Source organism: Sander lucioperca, chromosome 2, assembly GCF_008315115.2.
Source record: "Sander lucioperca isolate FBNREF2018 chromosome 2, SLUC_FBN_1.2, whole genome shotgun sequence".
Taxonomy (NCBI): Eukaryota; Metazoa; Chordata; class Actinopteri; order Perciformes; family Percidae; genus Sander; species Sander lucioperca.
In genome coordinates, this window is record NC_050174.1 from 34,459,549 (window position 1) to 34,485,301 (window position 25,753).

At 42.1% G+C, this 25,753-nt stretch overlaps 1 protein-coding gene across 2 annotated transcripts; it reads right to left on the bottom strand.

Moving 5' to 3' along the window:
* Positions 1 to 939: 939 nt before the first annotated feature.
* On the bottom strand, positions 940 to 23,738 carry LOC116054373 (group 3 secretory phospholipase A2-like). Of its 2 annotated transcripts, none has more exons than XM_031305900.2 (7): positions 23,153 to 23,738; positions 20,712 to 20,844; positions 14,587 to 14,721; positions 9,286 to 10,085; positions 6,144 to 6,273; positions 2,741 to 2,860; positions 940 to 1,299 (listed from the first exon to the last, which is right to left on the bottom strand). In XM_031305900.2, the coding sequence occupies exons 1-7, from the start codon at positions 23,634 to 23,636 to the stop codon at positions 1,113 to 1,115; spliced, it is 1,989 nt and encodes a 662-aa protein (XP_031161760.1). In that variant the 5' UTR covers positions 23,637 to 23,738; the 3' UTR covers positions 940 to 1,112. The 2 variants fall into 2 exon arrangements, with proteins under 2 accessions (XP_031161760.1, XP_035854899.1); XM_035999006.1 differs by having other exon boundaries at positions 6,144 to 6,275; positions 9,270 to 10,085.
* Positions 23,739 to 25,753: the final 2,015 nt, after the last annotated feature.

A 25,753-nucleotide genomic window follows, 5' to 3' on the forward strand; every position in this document is an offset into this window, starting at 1 on the left:
GTAACTAAACCAAATATCCAAACAAACCAAACAACCTTGAGGAGGGAGAGAGAATGACTGGCCAAGCACTCCTATTTATAGACATGTGAGCAATCAGTTGATCCAGGTGTCACTCATCAGTCCTCATTAGCCAATCCCCAGATTCCAGCAACCAGAGGGACTTAATAGGCCTAGGAGCCGTCACACCCCCCTCCTCAAGAACAAGGCCCCACCACGACCTTAAAAAAAACAAAAAACTGTTAGATACAATAAATCACATTTTTATATCAAACAACCGACCATGTTAATATCATCTCTAACACCATTCAGTTCAGCGCATTATGTACATAATCCAGTGGCCATAAATCCATGGAAGCACTGGAAAATTTCATGAAACATGAAAACGATAGGCAATCCTGACAAACATTATGTATGGTGCACACGACAGGGCATCTGCCACCACATTGTCCTTGCCCCTAATATGGCGTATATCCAAATGATAAGGCTGTAAGAACAGGGCCCATCTCATTAACCTCTGATTTGGATTTTGAAGGGAACGCAAAAAGCTAAATGGATTATGATCAGTGTACACTACCAATGAGGAACTTGCCCCAACATAAACATCAAAATGTTGTAGGGCCCAAACAAGAGCAAGAGCTTCTTTTCCTAGCTTCTCTTTTCTTTGTAAAGGAAATTATTATTCTCCTATATAGTTCAAACTTTCTGCATATTCAAAACATCACACGTTTTTCGGGATGTTTATTTTTAGGAATCATGTACATCTCAACAACACATCTGTTAGAGAACGAGACCTTGTTAAAGCCAGAAGCTTCAAAGTTTAAATCTACTTAAATCACATCTTTATTTTTCTCTTTCTGTTGTGTTATTAAAGGTGCTGTAAATAGGATTGGGAAGATCCAGGACTTAGCCAAAAAATGTGAACATCAACAACTTCTCTCATCTTTATAAATATATAACCTTTACATTCATGGCATTTTACAAATACAGGCCTATTTCAATATTCAAATGGTTTGAGTCCTTTTTACGCCATTTTACACCATTGAGAAACAGAAAGCGCTGCATGAAATGTAAAGCTTATCCAACTTATTGGATCATGATGCATAGACATCAGTCTAAGACCGTGTGCGCTGTGCCATAACGCGTGCATCTCTCTCCAGCCTTAGGCACCGCTTATAAAGCCGAGCAGGAATCCCTCGTCTTCTGTAATTGACTGAATTTCGCACCCCAGCCGTGTCTTTGTCCTCCATCAGCTGAAGTGCCTGAAGTAGGTCAGAGGCTGGAGTGAAGCCTCCAGAACAGCTGGAAGAGAAACAGGAAATAAGCATCAGATACAGAAGCCAACATGATTAATCTATTACACACATTAGACAGGACCCTGGTGTTGTGTCAAATGTATATCTTTAGTTAAGTATGGTACACGTGTAATCAGGGCTTTAAATTCACTTTTTTAATCACCAGCCAACATGGCTAGTAAATTTTTTTAATTACCAGCCAATCAGATCTTCCACTAGCCAATTTTAAATTTCTCCAGGGAAAATAAAACAGATTATGAGCGCCGCTGAATACATTTAAGCATCCATGTTTCTTTAAAAGGTACACTGTGTGGTGTTTTTAAGTATTTTATACGCTAAAATCAATGTCGTCGTTCATAAATATGTCCTCATTGGTGTAAAATCACCTCTGCCAATGATCTGACTTCACCTCGGAAGCGAAGAATTTCTTATCTGTATTTACGTTGGACGGGCAAGTCCAAGGAGGCTTCCATGTCATTCCTCCATTTTGAAGAACTATAATGGCTGAGAGGGACATAGAGCACTAGCCGACCTGTCTAGCTAATCCACGTTCAGAGCCGGCGTCACGTGACTGAGACCAGCTGAGACGGAGAAGGAGATCAGTGAGAGGAGCTTGTCACTGCCCTTTAGTTCATAATGGAGGATCAGACTAATGCCGAGCCACAGGAGAAGGAATCCTCGTCGCCGAAAAAGCGGAAAAAGAAGACATGTTGTCGAGGCGCTAGAGAGCACTATTCGTTTGAATGCAAAATACAATTTCACCGCCAGATGGGAGACATTCCTACACAGTGTACCTTTAAAAATATGTGTTTGGGTTGATGGCTGGCAGATAAAATATAAACATTTACATTTACCTTACTCTCGAAAAATATCTCCACGTTTTTTTTCCTATCTATCTTCACTACTTCGTTTCAGATCCTCTGGTTGTGCCGTTCCGTTCGTTTCCGCGCCCAAACACAAACCGAACCGCCCAAATTTCTTACCGGAAAACAGACCAATCTGTAAACACTGACTTGTCGGATCGTTTCTGCAGCTGGAATGCATCTGTGGTGTAGCCAGACCTTCCTCGCTGTGGAGGTAGAGCCGGCTATGCGAGACTGAACATCTCATATGCTTTAACCCGTCTGGGTCAAAGGTGAAGCCAAAAGTATAAAATGTGAAGATTTAAGCTACTTTTGGTCCGACTCTGACCGTCCTACAGAGCTCCATCCTTTCAGCTGAAACTATGAATTACTAATTAATTACTTTGTTATATTCTGCTTTATTGCTTGTTGCTAAATAAATAGTCAAAGACAACTTTGGTCTCATTGAGCTATTATTTCACCACATAAAATGGCATGAAATGTAATTTCTATGTTTCCTTATATTTGAATTTCCCCCACAACTGGCACTACTGTACCCAAAAGATATCTTAGATTAACATGAATAAGCTTATGAGAGCGTAAAACCTTGTCCCGCGCTGGCATTTCTTCTCCTCCGGCAGTTTGAAGCAGAATCGAGACACGAAATCCATCAGCAGCGTGGGGAGAACACTGGGTTGCTTGAAGCTTTTAATCTGAACAGCCAAGCTGTAAAATAATAATAAAAACAAGACAAGCAGAGGACATTTACAACGTCACATACAGGAATAAAGAGCAACAATACAGGAATGAAACAAATTAAACAACAGAGTGTGATGGACGTATACAGTATGCAAAATGCATTTGTGAGTGACTCAGAGAGAGACAGACAAAGAAAGAGAAAGCTGCCTGAGGGTGAAGGTCTTCCTCTTTATTTATTACATGCTACAGAGAGGAATGGGTGATTATAATCTTATCATACATGTGCTGGTTCCATAGACAAATGTCTATGTAATGTTCAAATAATGGACAAAGTTTCCGGGTCTGAAAAGTTGAAGCTAACGCTGACGCTCCTTAAATCTGCGTTCTCTCTAACTTCCAGCAGGGGGCGACTCCACTGGCTCCAAGAAGAAGTCTGTTTCTATAGAAGTCTATGAGAAAATGAGTCTACTTCTCACTTGATGTATTACCTCAGTAAACATTTTCATAATGAGTTGATGGTCTCAATCGCTAGTTTCAAGTCTTCTTCAACACAGCATGATGTTCATTTAGTAAATGATGCTCCCATTTATTTTAAAATAGAAGATAATATACTGTGATAAGATAATATAACATACTGTGTGTATATGTTTATACTTATATTGTTTATATTCTTTTTATCCTTCTTATATTTGTATGTGTGACATGCTCCAACAACACCATGACAAATTCCTCGTATGTGCAACGTACTTGGCAATAAAGCCCTTTCTGATTCTGATTCTGATTCTGATTCTGATTCTGATAAAGCAGGGGATGCTTTTGGACCTGTCAGTCAGGACAGAGGCTTAGCAATGCTAACCATGCTAACACAGTGGACATTAAAATAGACCTCAACTTGTTTTTGGCTGTTGTTAGACTCTGACCCTCTCACTGTGTACTTTCACTTCATCTAAGTTAACTGGAACATTTTGGGTTGCCTAAATAAAGACTTTAAAGGTGCAGTAGGTACAACTTATAAAACTAACTTTCTGTCATATTTGCTGAAACTGACCCTATGTTTCAGTAGAACTACATGAAGCAGGTCATTTAAAATAAATCCAGCTCCTCTGGCTCCACCTACAGCCTGGAGTGAGATTTGCAAAAATCCACCGCTCCCTGTTCAGATGCACCAATCAGGGCCAGGGGTGGTGTCTAACTGTTCAGATGCACCAATCAGGGCTAGGGGGGGTGTCTAACTGCGTGTCAATCACTGCTCATGCACACGCATTCATTCTCCCTTGTGGGGGGAGGGGCTTAGGAGACCGTTTTGGGCTTTTGCGGAAAGGGAGGGAGGGACTGAGAAGTTGTTGATGTTAAAATTTTTTGACTAAGTCCTGGATCTTCCCAATCCTACCTACAACACCTTTAAAGTTAATTATTAATAATAATTCAATGAGAGTAGAGATCCGATCATTTGTTGTACTCGCGAAACGCGTTGCATGGGATCATCCATCCGTGTTATTTTTGGTTAATGAAAAATTAGGTAATTAACAAGAAACTCATATTTCTTTTTTTTTGGGCTTTTCCACCTTTAATTTTTGACAGGACAGCTAGGTGAGAAAGAGAGGGGGAAGACATGCAGGAAATTGTCACAGGTCAGATTCGAACCCTGGACTTCTGCATCGAGGCATAAACCTCTCAGTATATGTGCGCCTGCTCTACCACTGATCCAACCTGGCCACACAGAAACTCATATTTCTGATATAGACATTTTGAAAATTCAAATTTGACACTAACACAACACAAGGGATAATATATGTAGTGGGGGGGGTACTATTGTCATGTTTTTGGTATGACATATATCATATCATATGACAGAGACTGTGATTGTAGAGACCGTCAGGGCTGTAAGCAGCTTTACTTTCAGTGGCGCCACCATGATAAGAGCCTTAAAAACAAAAAGCTCTTTCAAACAACAAAAACCTCGTTCAGACCTTCTACATGATGAAGTTGCCATGGTTACTTCATCTCACAGGCAGCAATTTGCAGGTCGAACCTTGAAGCTCAGGAATGCCAAACACAGTCGTGATGGATTATTGGGATAATAACTTTTAGTTTGGATTGGTTCAAAAGCTGGTTGGTGTTTCTTTGCCCTCAATGAACTGTATGTTGCAAAGCTGTTGGAGAATAGGAGTGACAATGATGTTATGCTGAACTATTGGTATTTATTTATTTGCTTATTTAACAGCAGGGATGCACCAAATCCAGGATTTGGCTTCGGATTTGGCTGAATATTGGGCTTTTTGACGCTTGCATTACGCGTGCTATGCTGGTCGTAACGGTGGTGATGGTGCAGTGGATATGACACATGCCTTTGGTGTGGGAGACCTGGGTTCAGTTCCCACTGCGATACATCAACCAATGTGTCCCTGAGCAAGACACTTAACCCCTAGTTGCTCCAGAGGCTTGCAACCTCTGATATATGTAGCAATTGTAAGTGGCTTTGGTTAAAAGCGTCAGCTAAATGACATATAATGTAATGACGGCGCCGTTGATTACGGGAAGGTGTTTACGTAGGTGGAGCGTAAAGTGAAAATGGAACTGGTGAGCAGAAAAAGTGTAGTTTGGCAGTACTTTCAGTCAAAAGAAGACCATTCAAGTCCAGCTACATGTTCAATCTGCAATGCTGATTAGTCTGGTGGTGGCGAGGACCCTAAACTATACACAACATCACCGCTGTTACAACATCTGGTATCAAACATCCGAAAGAATACGAGTTGTGATGAAGGAATCTACAGACAGCAGCCAAAATGCAGCAACTTCAGGTACGGCAAAGGAAGGACAGTCACTGTTTACTTCATTAATGAGTTTACTGTGTTCATGGACTGAGGATGGGACGAGGATTCAGCAGAATCTTAACCAGTGGATTCAGTATTCGGCCGAACCCCCAAAATCTAGATTCGGTGCATCCCTGTTTAAAAGGGACAAAGGACAGTGATTGACTGTCTCAGAATTATCTCGATAGCAACATTTCATCAGCAGTCCCCCAAGATTGTGGTTTGGGTTGCTATAAAAACAGGGTGAAACCGTAGCCTGTAAACAAAGATGGACGACGCGTTTCCACTTCCTCCCACTGGACAAAATGAAGCCAAAATCTCCTGGATACAGGTGCTGCATCTTGTAATCTTGGAGCCAGAGGCTTGACTCATACAGCTGGCCCCGTCCGTAATATTTGAACGATTCAGAAGAGAAATCATCTGTGACATTTGCTTATGTGAATACATACAAATATGGGGAAAGAACTGAGAGAAAAGCAGAAATGCTGTAATGTTACCGGCTGGTGCAGTCACAGTGGTACGCGGTCTCTGACTCCATGTTCTGCAGGTCAAACTTCTTCTCCAAAGGATGGATTTTGTATTTACATTCATCCAGATGTTTGAGGCTTCCACACAGCAGCTGGCTGTCTGCAGGAGTCAGAAATATACACTGGTTATCTCACAAAATATCAAAGAGTATCCACAGTTCAATTCAATTCAGTTTATGTATCCCTCGTGTTGTCCTTGGGTCAAATTTAACTTGTTTACAAAGTTTTTTATATCAGAAATATGGGTTTCTTACAACCAAATTGCCCCAAAATAACTTGGATGCATGCACGTTGTATGGAACCCATGCAACGTTTTTCGCAGGTAAAATGAATGATTACTTATATCGATTTTTGGGTGTTTTATTCAATTTTATAGCATTTGAAAAACAATGTTTAAATGGTTTTAGTCTCCTGGCTGAACTTTGACATTCTGCGATTCCCTCAACATCCTCTGAATCATAATTTCTGCCTTTTTTCAAACAAAAACAATAGGTATAATGTCATTTAAATTAGGTTTATTGACCATGAATTTAAAAAAAAGTGACAAAAACATTTTAAAAAGAACCAAAAGAATCAAAAAAAGCGACAAACACATCGGAAAAAGAAAACAGAAAGTCAGAAAGAAAGAATAAGAAATAAAGTTGATTGACTGTTTGGATAGTTTCCACTCCACTTTCTAAAACATGAGGATTGTTCTTTTCTTCTTCACAGTAAAACGCGCAAAAAACTGACTGAATTTTTTTTAATTACACCCTTGAGATAAACTAACCCCACTGGAATTTGTATTGGCCCTTTCTAGATGCGAGCCCTTTCCATAGTGGTATGTAAAAATACTAATAAATAATTAGTTTTATTAGCGTAGTTGAACTGAAGAGAAGCCTCTTTTTCTGCAATGTGCCCTGCTGCATGCACTCACCTGTCATGTTACGTAATGTCATATTTTGCTTCGTGCCTCTCTCTGAGGGAATGCTTGGGGCTATCGTACTACCCATCAGCTCCTGGCTTTCATTATTCTGCAGAGGGGACAACGTCTGTGGCTTCCAACTAACGATGATTTTCATGTGGGTTATTCTGGCGATTATTTTCTCGACCAGTCAATTAGTTGTTAAACATTCTGCGATGTCAGCTTGTTAAATGTGAATATTGTTCTAGTTTCTTCTCTCCTCTGGGACAGGAAACTGAATATCTTTGAGTTGGGGACAAAACTAGACATTTGAGGACGTCATCTTGGGCTTTTTTGGGAAACACTGATCCACATTTTTCACCGTTTTCTGAGATTTTAGAGACCAAACAACTAATCCATTCATCTCATTAATCGAGAATGAAAATAATAGTTAGTTGAGCCTGTTCTCAACGATTAGTTTCTATTAATCTGACGATTACACTGTTAGAAAAGTCCGTAGAAATACGGACTAATATATTGTGTTAGTATGAAGGAATTTTCTGTAATGATTTTTGGATTAACTGAAATGTCTGTTAAAGCTATAGTGCGTAGCAGTGGTGTAGTCTAATGTATTGTAGTGGGTATACTGTACTGTATATGTATGGGCCTATATATATGGGCCAGAATGGGCCATTGAGGGTGGGTGGAGGGGGGCTTATCATAGTTGGGGGTGTGGGTGTCCTCCGGCAGGGAAATTTTGAGCGTCAAAGACTTAATTTCCTGCATTCTGACACACTTTTATGCACCAATTTACGGTGGAAATACCTTTATTTAATTCAAAATATATCAAAAATATGATGGAAAGTATGTTGTTGCGTGTCATTGCACATTTTTAAGAGGGTAAATGGAAATCCTGGAGCTTTCTGAGTGGGAATACTGTGTATACCTGTGTATCACGTAGACTACATCACTGGTGCGTAGTTTCTGTCGCCCCCATGAGGAATTCTATGTAATGACAACAACAACTCCTCCACACAGTTGCTAGTAGCCAAGGAGGCTACTAGGACTCTTCAGAAGAGGTCATTATCTTGAGTTTCTGCGCGGGAAAGTCACCGGACGCCACAATCTTCTGAACATAGTCCTACTGAGAAATCCAGAGAGAGTTGTGTGGAGCTGAATATTAATTATTATATTAATTAGCTTTGTAGCAACTCATTTGGCAACGGCGTGAATGTAACGGACGTACAGAAATGTCCGTAAACTTAACGGAAAAGGTATACTGGTAATTTTTCTGCCAGGACATTATCAGTTTTTCTACAGATTTTTTTCTTACGGTGTATTTTCTCAATTAATCGTTTATAAAAATGTCAGAAAATATTGAAAAATGTCCATCCCAGTTTCTCAAAGTCCAAGCGGATGTGTCTTTAAATGTCTTGTTTTGTCCACAACTCAAAGATATTCAGTTTAATATGATATAAAACGGAAAAGAGCAGAAAAACCTCACGAGCACTTTCTGTTATTTTTACGTGAAAAATGACTTTAACAATTACTCGATTATCAAAATAGTTGGATTTTTCTGTCATTCGACTTAGGACTCCTGCACACTGCCTGTGTGGCGTGAGCGTGTCAGCTGCGTGGCGTGTCCGTTTTTATTTCGGCTCCCATGGTAACAGGTTAGAGCGTGCACACTGCCTGCGTGACACGCACGTCTCAGGCGCGACTCGAGCTGCGCCGAAAACGCGTGCATGCTAGAAATAGAACCGACGCCTATTTTTCACGTGACACGCCAGCGTGTTGGAAGCGTTTCCAGGCAAAATAGAATATGAAAAATGTTTATATGTCATTTAGACACAAATACATTTAATAAATGAGGTTTTGATAAAAAATGCAGATATAAATGTATTTTAAAGAATAATAATAAATAATTATCGATTTTCGAATATTGCACCTGTCAATACAGAAAGAAATATTCTGGAGCCTATTTTGCCGTCAATACTGCCGACGTTGTCTTTGCTGTAATCAGATCAGTATATGTTTATGTTTATGGTAAACATCCATGTGTCCAGACAAGGCTAGCAGCAGCAGCAGCAGCGCCGCGTCAGACACCTTTCTGGTGTGAAAAGACATAGAAAACGCCACGCAGCCGCCACGCAACTGACACGCCACGCTCACGCCACGCAGCCAGTGTGCATGAGCCCTTAGTCGACTAATCGTTACGTCTCTTCTCACCATCTTTTGGAACGGAGGCTGCCTTCTTTGGTTTAGTTGTGGCTGGCGTTGCAGAAGTAGCTGTGCTCCAGAGTCTTTCCAAAGTGTCCCGTTTGGCCATTTCGGTTGTCTGGTCAAGCCTCAGAGTCCCGGCTGTCGTCTGATTTCGCTGATTGATTGGGAATCCATACGGAGTCGGTGTAACATCTGTCAAACAACTTAAACAACGAGGCTGAAAAGAGTCTCCTCTCAGGGGCATCCTGACGCCACAACAACGACTTTGTTTTGGACTTTTTTTGCCTTTTTTGCCCGTTTTAGTCGCTGCTGTGACGGCTTCTTTTGAGTGCAGATGAATTGCTGGCTGCTGTGTTACAGATGTTGCTTGTGGATGAGAGTTTCTGGGGGTCTGTGGTTGAACTTGGCTTCTGTGTTTGGGGTAAGCAGACAGACGGTTTCGGGTGCTCTTCTTTCTGCCAACTCTTTTGTTATTTGGCATCAATGCGCTACTTTGAGACGTATTAAAAAGACTTGCGTTCGTTGAAGGAGTCGTCGGTGCTGCCGTGTACGGTTTCCTGTTTCTTTTACATCCTTTCTCCTTCGTCCTTCTGAGGAAGAAAGGGTCTCCTCTGGGCGAGTCTCTGAAGCATCCGTGTTCAATTTTGGGTGACGTTCTGTGCGGGTTGATGATGATTCTTTGCTTCTCGCTGCTTGTTAGCGTGTTGCTTTCAGTGTTGTCTCTGTGTTTGCTTGTAACATCGGATGTGCTGTAACGGAGCGGCCTTTTGAAGACGGCATAGGGAGCCTTTTTGGTGACTTTACACCTGCAGAGAGGAAACATGCATGTTAAAACCAAGCCGTGGAGTTCTTTATAACATGCAAAATAAAAACAATATGGTGGTGATATATCTGCTGGTTATTTTTTTTATATTTTTTGGGGGAATGTCCCTCATATTTCTTCTTACTTGCTCACAGTGTCAACAGAGATCAGATAATCAGCAAAGAGCTTGATTTTAATTTCAGTGTTATGAATTTGGGAAACGTACCAACTGCCCCAAAAACGCTCCCATAGGTCGATTGTTCAAGCCGCAATTACAACCTATATTTAGGTTTCTAGTGACGGCGCCCTCTAGTGGCTGTAGTAGTTCTGACGGGAGCAAAGCAGGAAGTAAGGCCTCCTGCACACTGACTGCGTGGCGTGAGGGTGGCGTTTCTGTTCTGTGGCGGCTGCGTGGCGTTTTCTATGTCTTTACACACCAGAAACGTGGCTGCTGCTGCTGCTAGCCTTCATCCATGTGTGCCGTCCGGACACATGGATGGTTCCCATTGATAAAATGAAATAATAGCGTGTTCTTCAACTTTATTTGGTCAATATTGTATTATTGTCAATATTTATTTTTACAGGTGCAATATTTGAAAAAACGATAGTTATTATATATATATATATATTTTTAATTACATTTATATCTGCATTTATGTGAAAACCTAGAGACCTTCAAACATGAAAATGTCATTTATTAAATGTATTTGTGTCAAAATGACATTTAAACATCTTTTCCTATTCTATTTTGCCTGGAACAATGCTTGCGTGTCACGTGAAAAATAGGCGTTGGTCCTATTTCTAGCATGCACACGTTTTCGGAGCGGCTCGAGTCTCGCCTGAGACGTGCGTGTCACACAGGCAGTGTGCACGCTCTAACCTGTTACCATGGGAGCCGAAATAAAAACGGACACGCCACGCAGCTGACACGCTCACGCCACTTTAGCCTTTGAATGAGTGGAAGACTAGCCTCGTGAGAGATGTTATCGTAGGCCCAGTTTATTATGCAAATTCAATTTATACAATATATGTATGTAGTAGAGGGCCCCTAGCCTGGTGAGACCGTCATGATCTCGCGAGCTCCAGTTTTCCACTCGCAGATCAGTCTGGCATCTTGAGACATCGAAAATTTGGAGCCGTTCGCCAAACGAGCGACCAATCAGCGTTGGTTTTGAGGCAGGTTTAGGTGTGACGCAACGAGAAGCGACTGTTCAGTCTAAACAACGTGGCGGCTTCCACGGATGAGATGAGCGTAGCTATCACGCAAGTTTTATCCGTTATATTGAAAGAAGAGCAAAAAACGGCACTGGAGGCTTTTCTCAGAGGAAAAGATGTTTTTGCTCTTCTCCCGACTGGTTTCGGAATATATCGTTGATCTGATTGGTTGATTTAGCCCGTCCATCACCAACATAGGTGGTGATAGACAGATGGTTTATCCAATCAGCTAACCAGGATTTTCGCCTCTTCCCAAAAGTTCTCCAACGGAAAGTTCCCAGATGGATATCCCGAGCAAATACCAAGCAATCCATCTGGTGGAGTCAGGTTAGTAGAAGACTTCTCCCTCCTTAAAAAAATACCCTGGCTCTGCATGAATCAAAGTCATAGATCGTAAGGATTTTTTATGATTTCAAAAGAACCATTATAGACGCAAAGGACCCGCACACCTTGATACTGCAATGTAACATGGTTTCTTTTTTATTTCCTGCTTTTCATGTGTCATGTTTCAAGTTTTTGACTTAACCTACGATGACCCTGTCTGTTGCCTCCTGTTTTGTTCTTGTCAAAATAACAAAAAAAGCTGCAAAAACAAGCCACAGAAAAACCTTATCTGCTGTTGCTTTTTTACTTATATAGAAAAGAATCCTTTGCATATTTATTTAAGTAAGAAGAGGAACACTTTGTCTTGCTATTTAGGATAATGGTCTGTAATGTTGAAGCGTATTTTCCTTGGAAGATGATAACAGTAACACAGTGGAAATTCAAGGATCAGTCACTCAATTCAAAGTATTAAAGTGCCCATATTATGAAAAACAAATCACTTTTTCTGGGATTTGGGGAGTTATTTTGTGTCTCTGGTGCTTCCACACACATACAAACTTTAAAAAAAAACCCATCCATTCTGTTTAGAGTGAGATACAGTTTCTGAATGTGTCCTGCCTTCAGTCTCCGGGTGAGCTGGTTGATATCTGCACGACTTTCTACGTCACAAGCCGAAACATTTGGTGTGTGCTAACCACTTTAGCTAATACCACATCAGCTAGCTGTTTCTCCAACTTCAGTAGTACAAGGCAGGATTAGCCGGGAGACTTCTTCTAAAGGAGGGCGCACTTCCAACTTTGCGTGGAATACCTGCAGAACAGGGACATGGAAGTAGTTCTTTACAATTTATTTAGTAGATTAGGGTGAATTTGTGTGTGTTGTAGCAGTGTTTTGCTATTGAGAACGAAGTAGTTAACCTCTAGCAGCACTAGCTTCATGCTCCTTACCTAGCTACTGATCATGTGGTCTTACCTAGCTACTGAGCATGTGATCTTACCTAGCTACTGAGCATGTGATCTTACCTAGCTACTGAGCATGTGCGACTGCCAACAAAGATGTTACAGCAGTGAGAGGTCTCACTCTGTAGCTAAAACAGAGACCTGATCACAGGGTGAAAAGAGGAGCTGCAGCAATGAGCAGTACGACAAAAATATGGTGTTTTTTGAAAATTAAACCATGTAAACCTATTCTGATACAATCTCAAATTACAATTATGAACCTGAAAATGAGCAGAATATGAGCACTTTGAATTATAGTTATTGAAGTGTAGTTTGTCAACGCAATTCTGTTAATGCTAGAATGCTACAGTAGGCTAACCATATATCATGTCTTGATTGTAAGACGATTTGTTAGTGACATGAAAGATGAAGTTGTGGAGGTGTGGCACGGTGCCTTTCAGAAGTTCATGAGTTTAGGCAGAGTGTCAGACATGTTTCTACACGCACAACCCTACCTGCTCTTTCCGTGGAACAAACGTCTGGTTTTATGGTTTTCACTTGCTGCTGTGTCTAACAATATGCAAATGCACAGAGTTTATGTTTGTTTTCCTTATTGCCAACACTTGGGAGAACATTTTTCAAAAGCCAAAAGTCTAAAGGCTCTGACACACCGAGCCGATAATCGGCCGTCAGACAGTCTGGCGAGGTCGGTGACTCGAGTCTGTTCGGTGTGTTGTCATCCGTTGGAGGAGCCGTCAGCCTTCATTTTGGCCGACCTGACTTGTTGAATCGGAGGGCGGGCAGTCGGACTCAATGACCCATCTGATTGGTGGAGAGCTAACCCGGAAATGACTAGAGTCTCTCAAAATCTGACGAAAATCTTTGAGCTTTGTTGATCTGAAATGAAGACAGATTCAGCAACTGCACAGCCTATTTCTCTCTTAAAATGTTTTCAGAAACACGTTTCGGTGAACTATTTTAGTACAATATGAGATCGTATTCTGAACGAGCCGCCATTATGCCCGGGAGCGGCCAATCAGCTGCCGGTTAAAATTTTTGGGGCGACAATACAGATTAGTGCCGCCTGCTGTTATGGAGACGTATTACACGCTCAAGTCGGCGTCTCTTCGGTGTGTCCTGAGGCATTTTTTTGGACCTCGGAGAGCCGACTGATCAGTCTGACTGGCTTTTCTGCCGACGGTCGGCCGCCGGGTTGGTGTGTCAGGGGCTTTACACATTACGGTTCTCTGTGTGATTTTAACACATTTCTGTGAGATTCAATTTTCATTTTATTTTGTCTTTATAGTCCCGTAACAATGTCTACATCCATGTGACTTCCCTGCAGCATACATGTCCTGATAGCCCAGGTTGTCCTGGAAACAATGGTGTCTATAACTTCGGGCGACGTCATCAGTGTGTCTTTAGAGCATTTCAGCTTCGAGCAATGTCATCAGTGTGTCTTTAGAGCGTTTAAAGGTGCCCTGCCACAAGTATTTCATTACTTTGTGGTAATGTCTGAAGTTCTACCACATTTAACATTTGTAACATTTTTTGTGGAAAAAATGCCTTGGTTATGTTTCAAGCCATTCTAGCGTGGTATAGAAAGTCTGCAGGAAGACTCAGCTCAATTTGTACCAGTTCTCATTAATATTTAACAAGCTAAGCTGCTCGACTCTGATTGGCTGACAGCTAGCCAGTGAGAGCCTGGCTATCTGCATCCTTTACCCAGCGCAACTGGGCGAGCTCATGAATAGTAATGAACTCAGGCAACACCACGTCAGACTGACCAGCTTTTGTAATTGGCCTGATTTCTCCGCTTATTTCTGTTCAGTGGCTAGAGCTGACAGAGGAGGTAGCCGTTCATTTTCACATTCACCACATAACACAAACACATATGGACCTAACGTATTTAAAAAATGCAAGGAAAAACGGTTTTGTGTGGCAGGGCACCTTTAAGCTTCGGCGAACAGCATCAGTAGGTCTTTAGAGCGTTTAAGCTTCAAGCAACATAATCAGTGTGTCTCTTACGTTCCCCACCAGGACATCTCGGTGCATCGCCTCTGCTGTTTGAGCTCGAAGCAGGGAACCCGCAGGATGTTGAAGAAGCTGTAGCCCACCATGCTGGAAATGGTGTCGTTGACACCGAGAAGGCACTGCCGAAACCTGGTAAGAGACAGAGAAAGAACAGGCCGAGGTCAAATAAACACGCACATAGTCGCTAAATATCCTTGAATGTTGCCTTGTTTTGTCTACATCTTTAGGGTAGTCTAAGCAGCTTTTAACAACAAATATGCTCTTAGAAAAAGTGTCTTCCAGTACTTGGGAATGACCGCTAAGAGTTCAAAAGAGATAGAGGGCAAACATTTTACACATGCAGCTGTCAGAACTAGATGTAAAGAGAGAATTAAAGGGTAATTTCGGGCTTTTTTTCCAACCTGGATCCTATTTTCCCATGCATTGGTGTCTAAGTGACTGATTAGACAAAAATCAAAAATCTTTGAAGTTGGTCCAGTTTTGAGCATGAAGGCTTTAACTGGCAGCCATAAACCAAGCTGCAATGTAACCCTATAGGACAAATGTTCAGCATCAGTCAGCGTCCACTAAAAGTTCTGTTTTTGCTGCTGACAGACTCAGATTATTATTCTAAGTGTCTGACAACATTATGGAAAGGATCCCTACAGAGATAGACCTTTGTGTTAAAGAGTAAGATGCTTTTGTTTAACATTAAACAGCCCCGAAATCACCATCACCAAACTCCACCAGACTCCATGTAAATAATCAGGACTTTTAGCGTGTATAGAGCCAGCATAATTTCCACATGTAAATGGATGAATTAAGGGTTTATTTCAACCAAACCAGAGTGGTGATTGTTGGAACAGTGGAAAGATGAACCAAGACGGCTTTTGATAGTTTTATTTAGTTTCTGTCGACTTTGAATGAAGTGTGTTTTACGATGATAAAAGTGCTAATTATTTGTCTGGTGTAGTTTGGTGATGGTGATTTCGGGGCTGTTTCATGTTAAACTAAAAGGATCTTACTCTTTAAGTAAAAGGTCTATCTCTGTAGGGATCCTTTCATAATGTTGTCAGACACTTAGAATAATAATCTGAGTCTGCCAGCGGCAACAACAGAACTTTTAGTGGACGCTGACTGATGCTGAACATTTGCCCGTTAACGTTACATTGCAGCTTGTTTCGCCATTGCTGACAGAACCAATTTTAAAGATGGTTGTTCCCATCAGTTACTTAGACACAAAAACATGGGAAAATAGGCTCCAAAAACCAAGGTTACCCTTTAAACAGATGTATCTGCATGTGTTAAAAGAAGCACAGCAAAAGACAACAAGTAGAGAGTAACGTGTTGACTCTTGACATCCACAGTTAACCCAGAGGGCTGATGCCAGTTTATTAGGCTACTCAAGGATGAAGAGTAACTTCACACTGGTTCTTCTGCTTAAATGGGTTATTGGCAAAGTGACAGAATAATATGAGACTGGCGTTCCAGAGAGTAGCACACTTTCATTAGTCAGATGAGTAAGTTTAAAAATGCACTACAGCTGCAAAGATTAATGGATAATAATGGAAGTTTGAGTCATTTTTTATGAAGGAAAAAAAATGCAGCTTGTTCAATGTGACTATCTTCTATACCCTGTTTACACGTACATGGTTATTTTGAAAAACGAAGACATTTCCCTTCATTTGTGCCCTTCGTTTACACGCAAACGGAGAATTCGCCTCTGAAAACGAGTCTTTCTAAAACTTCTGGCCAGAGTGGAGATTTTGGAAATCTTTGTTTGCACGTTTGCATTTAAACTAAGACAAACGGAGGTTTAGGCAGCCGAGGAATTGAGGAAGAGAAGAGGAAGGGATTCGTTGCTGTTGCTGTTGTTGCTATTTTCGGGATTCTGATTGGCTAACGTGGGCTTGAGCTTCTCGTTACTCTGCCACCTACAGGTTTGGCGTGCTCTTGGCGACATTAGCGGCATGTATACACACAGGTACAACGAAGACTTTTCTGAAAACAGTCAGCTGTGCACGATGTTATTTTTGAAAACGGAGAGGTTGAAATGTCTGTTTATGAAAATAGCCGGCCACGTGTAAAGGTAGCAGAAGAGTTAAAACACAGAATAAACCTTTGTTAAATATGAATATTTTCTAGTTTATTCTCTCCTCTAGGACAGTAAACTGAATATCTTTGAGTTCTGGACAAAACAAGACATTTGAGGACGTCGTCTTGGGACTTTTGGGAAACATTGATCCACATTTTGCACCATTTTAGAGACCAAACAACTAATCCATTCATCCTGAAAATAATGGACGATGAAAATAATCGTGAGTTGCAGCCCTAAAATGCACACATACAATATACAGAACACAGTTTGACACAATAGCAGCAATCTCTAAAACTTATGCAAATTAAACTGCGTTATCCCACAGGGAATTGCTCTTGAGACGAAGTACTCTGAATCTACGGCCTGAGGGGAGAGTTTTAAACTCACTCATAAATCCAGCCTCGGTGCGGGTCTGTCCTGACACGACCGTCCACGCCGGGCGCCGGCTCAGGGGCAGATGGGAATTCCTGCTTCAAGAAGTTTCCAAGAATGGCGGTAAATTCTTGGATTTCTGACTCATTATTGGACGCCCGGGGTCGTTCGTTCTGAGCCTCACCTTTTGGTAAGAGCTGTAACGATTCCAACTATTACTGTACAAGTAGTCTATATCGACCATGTTTAATTTTTCTGGAAATCCTGGAAGTTCCTTCCCGAGGCTATTTAGCAGAGGCACCGTGGCTCCGTCCGGCGCTTAGCGCCACCCGAGACGATTGTGATTGGTTTAAAGAAATGCCATCCCATCCAGGAATGCTGTGTGGACTAGCCGGACCTTCCTCTGCAGCGCTGTGGAGGAAGGCCTAACTCCCAACTCGTAAAATACTGACGCTTGGGCAGTGGCTGTCAGCGTCAGATACGACGCAATAATCACCCCTCAGCGTGTGTAGAACGCACCGGGCAGAGCAGCAGCTACGCAGCGCTTGAAGATGATGTAGTATTAAGAGAGACAACGGTAGAGAGTAGTATGAAAAGCCCGAAAATCCGCATAGGGAGGTTGGTTGGGGGGGTGGATGGGTCAAACAACACAGGACTTTCTCCCAGGAGACCGGGGATCGTGTCCTGCGTGTCACGTTTCCTAAACCCAACTGTCCCGTTCTTCTTTACCTAAACCCAATTGTCTGTCCTGTTCTTCTTTTCCTAAACCCAACTGTCCCGTTCTTCTTTACCTAAACCCAACTGTCCCGTTCTTCTTTTACTAAACCCAACTGTCCCGTTCTTCTTTTCCTAAACCCAACCGTCCCGTTCTTCTTTTCCTAAACCCAACTGTCCCGTTCTTCTTTTCCTAAACCCAACTGTCCCGTTCTTCTTTTCCTAAACCCAACTGTCCCGTTCTTCTTTTCCTAAACCCAACCGTCCCGTTCTTCTTTTCCTAAACCCAACTGTCCCGTTCTTCTTTTACTAAACCCAACTGTCCCGTTCTTCTTTACCTAAACCCAACTGTCCCGTTCTTCTTCTACTAAACCCAACTGTCCCATTCTTCTTTACCTAAACCCAACCATCCCGTTCCTTTTTACCAAAACCCAACTGTCCCGTTCTTCTTTACCTAAACCCAACTGTCCCGTTCTTCTTTACCTAAACCCAACCATCCCGTTCTTCTTTACCAAAACCCAACTGTCCCGTTCTTCTTTACCTAAACCCAACTGTCCCGTTCTTCTTTACCTAAACCCAACTGTCCCGTTCTTCTTTACCTAAACCCAACTGTCCCGTTCTTCTTCTACTAAACCCAACTGTCCCATTCTTCTTTACCTAAACCCAACCATCCCGTTCTTCTTTACCAAAACCCAACTGTCCCGTTCTTCTTTACCTAAACCCAACCGTCCCATTCTTCTTTTCCTAAACCCAACCGTCCCATTCTTCTTTACCTAAACCCAACCATCCCGTTCTTCTTTACCTAAACCCAACTGTCCCGTTCTTCTTTACCTAAACCCAACTGTCCCATTCTTCTTTACCTAAACCCAACCATCCCGTTCTTCTTTACCTAAACCCAACTGTCCCGTTCTTCTTTACCTAAACCCAACCGTCCCATTCTTCTTTACCTAAACCCAACCGTCCCGTTCTTCTTTACCTAAACCCACAATCCGTTCTCATTCCGAACTCGTAAAATAAGGACGTTTGGACAGTGGCTGTCAGCGTCTGATGCGACGAAAAAGGCGTCTTTCAGCGTGTTTGTGTAACGCACCGGGGAGAGCAGCAGTTAGAGAGGATTTAGAGAGTAGTATGTAAGGAGGTTGGTTGGTTGGTTGGTTGGGGGGGTGGATGGGTCAAACACAGGACTTTCACCCAGGAGAGCGGGGTTCACATCCTGCTTGTCATGCTTGCTATAGTCGCTTTTTTCTTTAACCGTCCCGTTCTTCCCATGTGTAACGGAACCGTATGCCCACCCACAACCCTTTCCTAAACCCAATCGTCCCGTAGTTCCCGCATGTCACGGAACCGTAAGCCCACCCACGACCTTTTCCTAAACATAACTGTGTCAAAAGGGACCAAATATGCGTTTACTTATAGCGCTAAAGGGACAGCAATAGTCCCGACCAAGACGTTTACTTATAGCGCTAAAGGGACGGCAATAGTCCCGACCAAGACGTTTACTTATAGCGCTAAAGAGACGGCAATAGTCCCGACCAAGCGCGTTTACTTATAGCGCTAAAGAGACGGCAATAGTCCCGACCAAGACGTTTACTTATAGCGCTAAAGAGACGGCAATAGTCCCGACCAAGACGTTTACTTATAGCGCTAAAGAGACGGCAATAGTCCCAACCAAGCGCGTTTACTTATAGCGCTAAAGAGACGGCAATAGTCCCGACCAAGCGCGTTTACTTATAGCGCTAAAGAGACGGCAATAGTCCCGACCAAGACGTTTACTTATAGCGCTAAAGAGACGGCAATAGTCCCGACCAAGACGTTTACTTATAGCGCTAAAGAGACGGCAATAGTCCCAACCAAGCGCGTTTACTTATAGTGCTAAAGAGACGGCAATAGTCCCAACCAAGACGTTTACTTATAGCGCTAAAGAGACGGCAATAGTCCCGACCAAGACGTTTACTTATAGCGCTAAAGGGACGGCAATAGTCCTGACCAAGCGCGTTTACTTATAGCGCTAAAGAGACGGCAATAGTCCCGACCAAGCACGTTTACTTATAGCGCTAAAGAGACGGCAATAGTCCCGACCAAGCGCGTTTACTTATAGCGCTAAAGAGACGGCAATAGTCCCGACCAAGACGTTTACTTATAGCGCTAAAGAGACGGCAATAGTCCCAACCAAGCGCGTTTACTTATAGCGCTAAAGAGACGGCAATAGTCCCAACCAAGACGTTTACTTATAGCGCTAAAGAGACGGCAATAGTCCCGACCAAGACGTTTACTTATAGCGCTAAAGAGACGGCAATAGTCCCGACCAAGCACGTTTACTTATAGCGCTAAAGAGACGGCAATAGTCCCGACCAAGCGCGTTTACTTATAGCGCTAAAGAGACGGCAATAGTCCCGACCAAGACGTTTACTTATAGCGCTAAAGGGACGGCAATAGTCCTGACCAAGCGCGTTTACTTATAGCGCTAAAGAGACGGCAATAGTCCCGACCAAGCACGTTTACTTATAGCGCTAAAGAGACGGCAATAGTCCCGACCAAGCATGTTTACTTATAGCGCTAAAGGGACGGCAATAGTCCCGACCAAGACGTTTACTTATAGCGCTAAAGGAGACTTTTAGCGTCAATAAGAACAACAAAGGCACCTGACCAAGCGTCCGTATTTTACGAGATGGGTGTGAGAACCTGTTGAAATCCAACTGTCCTGTTCTTCTTTTCCTAACTAAACTGTCCAGTTCTTGTCCTCTCATGTAAACATACCTTTTATTAGCCCACCCACCATCTTTTCCTAAACCTAACTGCGTCAAAAGTGACGGCAATAGTCCCGATAGATCTAATGCTAAAGGAGACTTTTAGCGTCAATAACAACGCCAAAGGCACCTGACCAAGCGACCAAGCATTTGGGATTGAGAATGTGTTGCGATTACACAAGGATGTAATAATTGTAACACAGGCCTACCTTTGGTCACAGTGGCAGTGTGAGACGGTGAAGAAGTGAGAGTTGAAGACGCCATAATTCACCGTGAAAGATGGGATGATGTGCAGGCAGTGGTCGTGTTCCCGGCAGCATCCGTCCGCTTTCTCAAACATCCCTGAGCCGGAGAACAAGATCTGAATTCACTCACACGTCAAAGGACAGCAAAGAGGAGATTCTCTCGCCTCATTTCAAATCAAAAAGCTTCAAAGACATTTGAAAAGGAAAGATGTAAAAAATAAGAGCTTTCATTTAACCCCTTGTGTTGTCTACCTTCGACCATGCCACTTAGTTTTTCTAGGTCAAAAATTAAAATGAAAACTTTTTTTTCAACGTTTTGGTCGTCTTTTTCGACACTTTTGTGGCTTTTCCTGATGTTGTTGTCACTTCTTTTCAACCTTTTTTATTTTAAGATTTTTTTTGGGCATTTTTAGGCCTTTAATGACAGGACAGCTGAAGACATGAAAGGGGAGAGAGAGGGGGGAACGACCCGGGCCCGCTGCGTCCTGGAGTAAATTACTATATATGGGCGCCTGCTCTACCCAGTCCCTCCATAATAACACGATTATGCAATCTCATAATTCAATGCATAATCAGCCAAAGTCCGCATATTTCGTCGCATAAATTGCAGATTTCCACGCAAAATATGCGGGGCTTGCATGATTTCATAATCCCCGCATTTTCGTTGCAAAACAAGTCCCATATATCTTAGCAGAAAGTTGAAAAATGTTGTACCGCGTCTTCATTCGAACAGGATAGTCTACATGTTACAACAATATAATTTACCGTGTCATAACGTGAAAAGTTTCACGTAATAACGTCATCATTTATTGTTGTGACATGAAACTTTTGTGTGACACGTTTCTTGTTATAACTTGGTAAGTTTGCATGTTGTAATATCGGAAAACATCTCTTTTAAGGGTAACTACCGTTTTTTTTAACCTGGACCCTATTTTCCTATGTTTTTGTGTCTAAGTGACTGACAACATTATGGAAAAGGATTTCTAAGGAGGTCGACCCATCTGTTAAAGAGTAAGATATTTTTTTTAAACATATAAACATCTGCAAAATTTCGTTCGCTAAAGCCACCAGACTCCATGTAAATAAACAGTAATTTTAGCATCGTAAAATACACGTCATTTAAAGTCAGAAACAAAATTAAACTATGAAAAGCCGTTTTGGGTCGTCTTTCCACTTTTCCAACCATCACAACTCTAGCTTTGGTTGAAATAAACACATAGTTTACAGATTTACATGTGAAAATATGTTGGCTCTATACACGCTAAAAGTATTGGTTTTTTAAATGGAGTCTGGTGGGTTTAGCGCTAGCGACCTCAGAGCTGTTTCTGGTTAAACAGAAAGGTCTTAAAGAGGTTTTAAAGGTCTATCTCTGTAGGGATCCTTTCCATAATGTTGTCAGACACTTAGAATAATAATCTGAGTCTGTCAGCGGCAAAAACAGAACTTTTGTGAAGGTAAATACAAGCTGCACCGTTGCCCTATTAACTTACATTACAGCTTGTTTCACAGACTGCAGCGATCTCTCTTAATACTGGACCAATGTCAAAGATTGTTGTTCCCATCAGTCACTTAGACACAGAAACATAGGAACATATAAGGTCCAGGTTGGAAAAAACAGTAGTTCCCCTTTAAAACGTGAAAACCTCTTCACTTCTGAAAACATAAAAACATTTTGTTAAAGCATGAAGATATCTTATAATAATAATTTGTGTGTCAAAGACTTCATTTCCTGCATTCTGAGACATTTTTTGCACCAATTTATGGTGGAAGTACCTTTATTTAGCCTATGCAAAGAAAAAAACCACAGATGACAATTCAAAATATATCAAAATTATAATGGAAAGTATGTTATTGCGTGTCATTGGGCATTTTTAAGTGGGTATATGGAATTCCTGGAGCTTTCTTAGTGGGTATATTGCGTATACCTTGTGCATCACATAGACTACACCACTGTTCGTTCCTCATTCGTTCCATACCTACATTTTTGTGTACCTTATATAGTGTTTCCAAACATCTTATTACAATATACTTTTCATGTAAAAACGTGACACTGATATGTTTTAAGTTTTCAGTCTTGGCAGCCATAGGCATCATTTACAGAGGAGATGGGGGGGGGGTAACAACTGCTCCAATAATCACAACTGGCAAGTGCAACCAACCAAAAAAAAAAAAGAAAATCTATTATAATTTCCGTTACATAAATAAAGACATTTGCATCATGAAATGTTGCAGAAAAATCCACCAGAATGCAGAAAATGAAGTATTTGACGCACTTAATTTCAATTTTGCTCAAAAATGGAGATCTGTCACCCTCTCCAATGTTAAACCCAAAGTTACGCCCTTGTAATGGCATCAATATGCTTCCATAAATTCATAAAATCATAAAAACGGTTCGCCATGCTCACCTAACTGTTCGTATCCGAGCGCTTTGCTTCCGGTGCCGCACCACAGCGTGCCGGGGAACGTCCAGGCGCGTTTCCTGCGCGCTCTCCCCGCTGTCTCTTCTCTCCTGGTGCGCCTGGAAAGCTTTGGCGCTGCGGAGGAGACGTGCGCGCAAAAGCGAGCATCCCGAGCCAACAGCGCGCTGATATTAAACCTCCGGGTTACTTCATGGCTTCTGTTGCAAAGCCTGCGGTATGTCTCCGTCACCAGAGGGTCCGTGTTCACTTTGCATTTCACCGGACGCGCATCCTCGGACCACAGGCTGAGGAACAGGGCGCGCACACCGGCTGCGTCCTCTCGCAGGAACGTGACGCGCGTGTGTCCGTCATGTGCAGCAGCAGGACTGGACCTGAGACAGGAGAGACCGGATCCGACCACCGGCTGTGCTTTGGATAGGATGAGTAAAGATAAAGTGGAAACAACTTGTAGAAGGCAGACGCTTTGCATCTCAGTGCAGAACGGGTGTTTAATCAGACCGGGAAATGAAAGGGTTAACTGTAGATGGAGGTCTGGGTGGAGGAGCTGGAGCCTGTAGCCTGGAGAGAGTTCTGCAGTAGGCGCCTGGCTCTATACGAAGAGGGCACGGGCGCTGATTGGTCCGTCTTTATGGAGGCTCGGCACACATATGACACGCCTCGCTGTTGCAGGTGTGTGTGTGTGTGTGTGTGTGTGTGTGTGTGTGTGTGTGTGTGTGTGTGTGTGTGTGTGTGTGTGTGTGTGTGCATGCATGTCTCTGTGTGTGTGTGTGTGTGTGTGTGCATGCATGTCTCTGTGTGCGTGTGTGTGTGTGTGTGTGTGTGTGTGTGTGTGTGTGTGTGTGTGTGGTCTGACCAAAAACTGGAAAACTGACTGTATTTCAACAGGTAAAAAAAGTACTGGGTGGGCACAAACACAAAGTAGGAGCTGCAATTCATTTTTGCCAACTGCAAAAGTGCATTTTATGGGCGGTTTGTCACAAATATGACAGGCATCACTGCAGGTTTGTGTGTGTGTGTGTGTGTGTGTGTGTGTGTGTGTGTGTGTGTGTTCTTGTTTAACTATATTCATGGGGTCCAAAAACCGGGAGTCCAGTATACTTGTGGGGTCCTGACAGCTTTGTGGGGCCAAAATGCTGGACCCCACAAATTCAAAGGTCTGTTTGAGGGTTAAGACTTGGTTTTAGGATTAGGGTTAGAATTAGGTTATGGTTAGGGTGAGGGTAAGGGTTAAGGTTAGGCATTTAGTTGTGATGGTTAAGGTTAGGGTAAGGGGCTAGGGAATGCATTATGTCAATGATGGGTCCCCACAAAGATAGTGAAACACACTGTGTGTGTGTGTGTGTGTGTGTGTGTGTGTGTGTAAAGTGGGCAGAAGAGAGATAGAGAAAGAGGAAGCAGACGTGTAGATGCGACCGGAGCAGAGTTGGTGGATTAAGTTTACGTTTTGTACACAGTGTGTGCGGTGTCCGAGATAAACTCCCGACTGAAAGCCAAGTTCATTCATCTGCTCACCAGAAACGGGATTTTAACCTCAACGTTATTCATTATATAACGTCGGCCCTGGAGGTAACCAGTCTCCCCTGGTTTTCTGACCACGGTCGGAATCGAAGCAAGCAGGAAAGGTTAACACATTGAACATTTTAAATTAAACAACTTATTAACGTGCGCTTGTTGCCCCGTGTGAGCTGATGCCTCATCTGTTGACATTTCCGAATGCCTTCCTACAGCTGCTTAATAAAAGCTTTCCACACAAACAAATGTACATGTGTCATTAGTATGAGGAAAAAATTTGATTTTAACTGTGTCGGGCTCGGGTCGGGCTCGGACAGAAAAATTTGTCCCGATCCGGACTCTATTTCAGTCATCTGACTCAAGTCAAAGTAAAGTCTCAAGGCTTGAATACCAAGTCATAGTCAAGTCGAGTCATTTATCAATGTTGACAAAGTTTCCTTTTGGGGACATCATTTGAAATTCTGAAAAATTTGAAGTTGGAAAAAAACAAAATAAATTGCAATATATCTCAGAATATTGCAATATGTTTAATCCTCCCATTTTCAAAAAGTTTCTATATCAGAAATTTAGGTTTCAACGTTTAACGTGGATGGCTCCCTACAATGCTCTTCACTTCATGCTGACAAGTTTTATTCAATTTCATAGCATTTTAATTTTTTTTTATAAAAGAACTTTGAAAAATGCTTCAAAAACGTCAAAAGGTGCAGAAAAAAACATTGAAAAAATTGACAAAAACATCGGTGGAAACGCAACAAAAGTGTCGAAAAAAACGTCCAAAATGGTGAAAAAAATGTTTGACCCAGAAAAAAAAATAGTTGCATGGTCGGTGGGAAGGGTTAAAATCGCAGTAATATGGTATCGTGACATAAGTATCGTGACATAAGTATCGTGACATAAGTATCGTGACATAAGTATTGTGATGATATGGTGATCGTGACATAAGTATCGTGTCATAAGTATCGTGATGATATGGTGATCGTGACATAAGTTTCGTGACATAAGTATCGTGTCATAAGTATCGTGATGATATAGTGATCGTGACATAAGTATCGTGACATAAGTATTGTGATGATA

What these genes read in the sequence shown, in the direction of transcription:
- LOC116054373 (XM_035999006.1), bottom strand. Translation starts at nt 23,636, where the DNA reads ATGCAAAGCGTCTGCCTTCTACAAGTTGTTTCCACTTTATCTTTACTC. An exon ending in GCTCGGATACGAACAGTTAG is followed by an intron (nt 20,845 to 23,152) that starts GTGAGCATGGCG and finishes TCTCCGGCTCAG; the next exon opens with GGATGTTTGAGAAAGCGGAC. An exon ending in GATGGTGAGAAGAGACGTAA is followed by an intron (nt 6,276 to 9,269) that starts CGATTAGTCGAC and finishes TCTGACTCCTGC; the next exon opens with AGACAGCCAGCTGCTGTGTG.